The 6,630-nt window shown below is 57.5% G+C and overlaps 2 protein-coding genes and 1 pseudogene across 2 annotated transcripts in view; 1 reads left to right on the forward strand and 2 right to left on the reverse strand.

Annotated features, from left to right (window-relative positions):
* TMEM63A (transmembrane protein 63A) overlaps positions 1-5,211 on the forward strand; it is a 29,756-nt gene extending 24,545 nt beyond the window's left edge. The window contains exons 17-21 of the mRNA XM_023531030.1: positions 468-593; positions 1,746-1,913; positions 2,537-2,652; positions 2,990-3,052; positions 4,285-5,211. Coding sequence (XP_023386798.1) covers positions 468-593; positions 1,746-1,913; positions 2,537-2,652; positions 2,990-3,052; positions 4,285-4,452 — 641 coding nt within the window. The 3' untranslated portion in view covers positions 4,453-5,211. The remainder of the gene's footprint in view (positions 1-467; positions 594-1,745; positions 1,914-2,536; positions 2,653-2,989; positions 3,053-4,284) is intronic.
* Positions 2,048-2,166, reverse strand: LOC111740259 (annotated as a pseudogene).
* A 625-nt stretch (positions 5,212-5,836) lies between the features above and the next one.
* The window catches only part of EPHX1 (epoxide hydrolase 1), a 12,714-nt gene continuing 11,920 nt past the window's right edge, over positions 5,837-6,630 (reverse strand). The window contains exon 7 of the mRNA XM_011360841.1: positions 5,837-6,260. Coding sequence (XP_011359143.1) covers positions 5,981-6,260 — 280 coding nt within the window. The 3' untranslated portion in view covers positions 5,837-5,980. The remainder of the gene's footprint in view (positions 6,261-6,630) is intronic.

Genomic DNA, 6,630 nt, shown 5'->3' on the forward strand with positions numbered 1-6,630 from the left:
AAGTTGGAGATGTGCTGGGTTTTTTTCATTTTATTGTCAGAAACCCCCATGGGATGGGTGCTACGAGTACCCTACTTGGCAGATGCACAGACTAAGCCATAGGGAGGTTAAGCCCAGGACACACTAGAAGGGGCAGAGCTGACACTGGATCTGATGCCAAAGTCGGGGGGGGGTCACTTTACAGTCTGTCCTCAGACCTCGGTCTCTGCCCTCTCGGGGCTCATGGGCCTGTTGGGTAGACGTGATTCAAACAGAAGAAACACTATGAAAGCATGAATCACTCACTGTACCTTGCGAAGTCTGGGTCTGAGCTGAGTGAAGCTGGCGAAGGCTTATGAAGGTTTGAACAGAAAGGACTTCAAGAGGTTGGGGTGGCTGTGAGTCTCCCATTTCCAAAGTCCTCCACCTGGTGTCCCCTTGCCCCTTGGAGTATATACAGGGGGTTTGGGGTAGAGCGAGCCTGTAAGCACCTCACCACCTCCTCCAGAACCAGGCCTTCGAGTACGAGTTCGGAGCCATGTATGCGTGGATGCTGTGTGTCTTCACTGTCATCATGGCCTACAGCATCACCTGCCCCATCATCGCCCCATTCGGTGAGTGGCCCTGGAGCCTGTCCAGGGTAGGTGGGTGGCTGATTCTGCCAAGCACCCCAGGACAGCCATCACTGGGGCATTATGGAGCCCCACAAACAGAGGATGTCTTGGGGTCAGAGGTGACTCCAAATTTAATTTCACTTGCAATGACTTTCTTCCACGGGCTGTCACACTGTGGCTTCTCAGTATTTCTGGTCTGAGCTTCTCGGCGGCTGACCACTTGGTTCTTGGTTGCTCCTTCAGCGGAGACCTCATCGTACGTGACTGCAGAGTGGCCGTGGCGATTGGAGCTCTCGTGTGTGCTCTGCGGCCAGTCACCTTGCACACGAATTCTCGCACGGTCCTACGAGCCGGGGCTTGTTTCTGTCCCCGTCTCACAGATGAGTCACGTCAGTGAGGCGTAGAGCCAGGATTCGAACTTAGGACTGTTCGGTTTTAACGGCCAAGGTCTTGCAACTAAAATCAAACGTCAGGAACTGGCCAACAAATGGAAGACTCTGGAAGGAAACCGAACACCCAGGATCTGGCTGACAGTCATAGCCGAGGTTCAGGGGCGGGCGGGAGTTTTAGTTTTCCCTGTTTACTCTCTCGTACTGTTTTAAAGATACGGTATCACTATTTCAAAACAAAATGAATTTTTTAAAGAACCTGACATCATCCAAAAGGCAGTACCCACCTTTCGTGCCACCCCTGGGGTGAGATCCTGGGGGATCCATTGGCTGTGATGAGGGCAGGAGGTCAGCTTGGAGGAGAGCAGGAGAATGAGGGATCTGGGGGTGCTCGGCGTGAGAGGGGCCCACACACAGGCTGAGGCCAGGCATCTGAGTGTACAACAGCCTCTTTCCCCTGAGTGATCTTAGAATTTCAGGGTTCCGCGGGTGCAGACTCACAGACACCTCTGCTCTTTGGAGCCAGAAGGAGGCCTGGAAGGGGGAGGGGAAGAGGGAGGAAGAAAGGCGTGGGGGCGAGGGACTGAGACCACGAGCAGCCAGGATGGGCCTTTATGTGTTTTGTCCACCTTCTGGTCTCCGCAGTCACATGGCAGCCCCAGCCCCAGCTCCGTGCACAAGCAGCTCCGTGCACAAATAGGAAGGGGGCGGAGGGGCCCTCGTGGCCCAGCCAGGTGTCCAGCTGACGGCCCCCTCTCTGCAGGCCTGATCTACATCCTGCTCAAGCACATGGTGGATCGGCACAACCTCTACTTTGTCTACCTCCCGGCCAAGCTGGAGAAGAGGATCCACTTTGCGGCTGTGAACCAGGCCCTGGCCGCGCCCATCCTCTGCCTCTTCTGGCTCTACTTCTTCTCCTTCCTGCGCCTGGGTGAGGGGCCCTCCTGACCCCTGGGGGGATGGGGGTTGGGGAGGGAGGCAGTCGTTGGCCTCACGTTCCCATATCCATACCAGCCAGTCAAAGCCCTCAGTGCTTTATTTTTTTATTTTTTATTTATTTGTTAAAGCCTACAGCACCTGGTCTTCCTAGGTGGTCTCCCATCCAAGTACTAACCAGGCCTGACCCTGCTTAGCTTCCACGATCAGACGGGATCGGGCACGTTCAGGGTGGCGTGGCCGTGGACCCTCATTGCTTTAACAGCATCAACTCGGTGCTCAGTCTCAATGTGGCACCCAGGGCACCGGGCACCAGAGATGGGAGGGAACTGGCCCAGCAAGGCAGCTGGCAAACTGCCATAGCCTTGGTGTCCTAGTACCTGAAATCTGAGCAGAGATAATGCCGGCTGTTCAGTGGGTCTCTGTGTGCGCTGCTGGCTGCGAAGACACCATCCTTGAGGGGGTTTGGGGTGGTGGTGCCTTCTCTTTATTTTACTCCTGAAGGAAAAGTCACCCATAGTTCCTACACCAGGTATGGACGCCGTCCTCAGCAGGGTCACAGTGAATGGCAGCCTCTCTCTCCCTCCCTCCCTAAGGCCGGCATCCCTTTGTCCCCAGGTATGACGGCCCCTGCCACCCTGTTTACCTTCCTGGTCGTGCTGCTCACCATCCTGGTGTGCCTGGCCTACACCTGCTTTGGATGCTTCAAGCACCTCAGCCCTCTGAACTACAAGGTACAGGGCCCCTCCCCTCCCTGCCGCCCAGCCAGGACCCGGGAAGAGATGTTGATTCACTCTCGACTGCTCCTCACCCTTTCACTTACCAACAGCCTTCTCCAGATCTTATTTGTCCATGAGAAAGGTGTGGGTAGTTGGGTGCAATGTGTGGCTTCCCTCCCCACCCCTCCCTGCTCCCTGCACTGCCCCCCCCATCCTCTCTTGGGCTGCTGCTGGGAGCTTGGGTACCAGCTGGTACCATTATTCTGGGTGTTAACAGTCTGCTTGTCTGGAGGTTGTTAGTTCAGGAAGATCGGCTCTGTTTACCATTGTAAGTTTCTGCTGTTATCTGCAGACAGAAGAGTCAGCAAGCGACAAAGGAAGTGACGGCTCGGCCCACGTGCCCCCACCGTTCACAGTGAGTTGTGGTTCTCCCCCGTGACCAAGCACAGCAATGGCCCCAACCAGACGGGCCCTACAAACGTGCTTTAATCAACTCTTGTTAAGATAGAAGTCCCTTGATCACGTGCCAGACAAGTTGCTGAATTAATGTCACTTGAGAAGGAATCCGGGTCCCTCTGGGTGCTTTAACTTACATGTGTGAAGCCATATTCGTCACTGAGAAGAGAATTAGTTTTGCCGTGATGTACACCCATCCCCCTCGCTTTCATTTCCCTGCTCACTTTTCTGCTCTGCATATTTAATGCCTGGTGAGTTTGGGCCCTTGGTGAAACAATATCACAAGGCCTTATGGTTTGGTGACACTTATCACGAGCATTTCAGCAGCACCTGCCTGTGCGAGGGCCTCCGTGGTGCACACTAACTCCCCTCTGAATTCAGCGACGGAGCGTTGCACCTGCTTCAGAGCAGGCACCTGGACACCATTCCTTCCTGGTTCTCCCTGCTTCCGGTCCTGCTCCTACGGTGGGCATGGGAAAGGAAAGGGGAGCCACGGGACCCCAGAGCCGTGACCGCCGGCCCTCCCGACAGAGCCAGGGCGGGGCGGCAGCGTCTCACGGTGGCTATCTCCCAGGCTGGCTGTCTCCCAGGCGTTAGGCCCTCTTATCAGTGGCCGTCCTTGGACCAGCCCCAGAGAAGCTTCTCAGATTCATGACGCAGAGGCACACCTGTGGCTGTGCCGCCAGACAAGGGAAGAGGCAGGGCAGGTAGATGACATCAGTCCCTCATTGTCAGCCTGGGGCCGGGGAGGAGCAGCGCAGGGATCTGCCACTGGGGTTAGCAGCTGGAGCCTGGAACTGGAAAGAATCCTTTAAGGATTCGCCCCCACTGACAGCATCCTAAGCCTGCCCCGTGCAGATCGACTTGTTTCCTCTGTAAAGCAAGAAATTCTCCTGGGATCCAGTGCTTGGAAAAGTTTTGTTTCCTCTGAGAAATAGATGTGTGTACTTCCTTCTCTAGGATCATGAGAACTGTATCATTGATTGCATTTTGTTTTGCTCCGGCTGCTGGGAGATTCTGCAGTTGGTATATTTGGGGTCCTGACATCCTAAGTTGATGTTATTTCTTTATGTCCGTCACGATCGCTGCACGTGTCCTCCTGTGGAAGGAGGAGGGGCAGTGGGGGGAAGGATGGGTACCACGTCTCAGGCCCGGCCCACCCAAGCACTAACACCCCCCGTTTGCTGGCAGCCCTATGTGCCTCGGATTCTGAATGGCTTGTCCTCGGAGAGAACAGCCCTGTCCCCACAGCAGCAGCAGAACTACGGTGCCATCCACAACATCAGTGGGACCGTCCCAGGGCCGTGCCTGGCCCAGAGCCCTGCGGACAGCATGGTGGCTGCCTACCAGGAGGCCTGAGGGCAGGCAAGCGGCCGGCTGGACCAAGCTCGGGGGTCGGGAGGTGAGGAGACACAGGTGGAGAAGCTACTTTACATCGACCCCCACCAAGTTCAGGACTTCTGTCCGCCCGTTTGAAGCAGCACTGCTCCGAACAGTTGGAACCGGGAAAGGGCTCAGCCCTCGGCTGAGGGGTTTGGGGTGGGACTGCCGTCGGTGGTGAGGGGGTCCATGCAGCCTCCTACCCTTGCTCATGCACCTGGGGCCCTGCTCGTCCCTGACCCCACTTCTGCACAGCTCTGTAGCTGGGGTAGCTGGGTGATGTCCCCTGTAATTTTTAGCAAGATCATGGAAATCGTGCCCCTCCAGGCCCCTTGGCCGTGGCGACCCTATCAGGTAATAGGGAGAACGTAACCAGTGGGAGACCTCCTTTCTGGGTATCCAGACACCACCCAGCCCTCCCTAGGAACATACACAACTGATAACCAAAGAGCCTGTGGCAGGCCCAGGCCTGAGACGGGACCGGAGGACGGTCCGGAGTCCTTCTGGCCCCCGCCCTATGTATGAAGCCATTCACCCCAGCCCTGTCCCAGAGCGAGCTGTGGGGAGCGGGGAGGGAATGGCCAGTGCAGGATCTTGCCAGCTGCACACACACCTCTGCACCTCACTATGGTACGATGTTTTTGTATCGTGTTCCTGGTGACACTGTGGCTGGGCCAGGGTCACCCCGCAGCAGGCGGGGACAATAAGGACCACTAATAAAGTGTCCATTCTGCCAGGCTGGTGAGTGTACGGTTCTCAGTCTCTGCCCTTGACTCCATCTGTCTCTCCCTCCAAGGTGGGAGGTGTGGGGAGCAGTGTTGGGGCCTGCTTGGGGTCAAGGGAGGACTGTGGCAGGGGAGGAAAGGAGAGGGTGCCCGGGCTGGGCGCAGGGCTGTGCACCACCCCTGAGCTGTGATCCTGGCAGGAAGGATGGGCAGACCCTTGCCTTTTCTCTCTCTGGGGGATCCCGCGGCTGGGGTGCCGCTTTGGGCACTTGCCAGAGAAGCTGCCTTCCTACTGCCTCCAGGGGGCGCCAGAGGTGCAAGTCTGTGTAGTGGGCGCGGGTGATGGGGCTGAGCCAGCGAGGCTGCCTCAATCCCCAGAGGAGGGTGGGGTGGGCGTGGACCTGGGGGTCCCTGTGCAGACCCTGCCCCTAGCAGTCACTCAACCCCTCCGCCTCGGCTCAGAGCAGCCCTGGGGGCACCCGCAGGGAGTACAGCGGCATCCTGGTGTCCCCCCCAGTCCTGTCCTGCCCTCGAGTGGGAACCCCTCCCCAACTCAGGCTGCAGACCTGCCAGCTCTGCTGGAAGGGGAACCCCAGGTGGGCTCAGGGCAGGCGCAAGTCACTTAGTTCCAGCCGCTCTCAGATGTAAAATCATTTATCTTTAAAGCCACGTTGCTTGGCACGTGAGCGCGGGGGTCCTGGGATGGGCGGAAGGCAGAAGCAAACCCACCCCCCAGAAAAGGGCTCTTCACCGAGAAGGCGGAGGCAGCCAGTCTCCCCACGTCACTGCCGCTCCAGCAGCCCCACAAACTTGATGATGTCCCGGGCGAGCAGCTCCGGCTCCTCCAAGGCAGCAAAGTGGCCCCCACGGGCCATGTAGGAGTAGGAGATGAGCTTTGGGTACTTGAACTTCAACCACTTTTCTGGGATGTGCAATAACTCACAAGGGAAGGCAGCAAAGCCAGTGGGCACCTGGACCTTCATCCTGGAAGGGACAGAGGTCTCACTGATGCAGTAGGCTGTGGCCTGGTAGCCTGTACCCCACAGCAGCAAGTTCGGAGGCCTTTGGGCAGGGGTCAGCTGGCCCACCCACAGGGAGCCATAAAGAAAAGGACGGATCCAGGGTTTTAACCATTCCCCTCAATTCCCACCCACTAAGGGCCCTGAGGGTCTTCATATAGGCTTAGGAAAGGGTGCCAGAGAAGTCCCAGGAACTTCGGGGCTCCACCAGGCCAGCATCCTGGCCCTGGGAGAGACCTGGGGTTCTCTCCAGGAGCTAATTCTAAAGGCAGAGGGATTTCTCAAAACACCCCCGACCTTTAAATCATGTCCTCATCCTCTGCACCCCGTGCACCCTGCAGGCAAGGCTGTGCTTTTCTGCCATCAAATGCCCTCCCTCGGGTTCAAGACTGGGCTGTGCCCCGCTCCCTGCC

This window comes from Pteropus vampyrus, unplaced genomic scaffold (assembly GCF_000151845.1).
Source record: "Pteropus vampyrus isolate Shadow unplaced genomic scaffold, Pvam_2.0 Scaffold60, whole genome shotgun sequence".
NCBI classification, from domain to species: domain Eukaryota; kingdom Metazoa; phylum Chordata; class Mammalia; order Chiroptera; family Pteropodidae; genus Pteropus; species Pteropus vampyrus.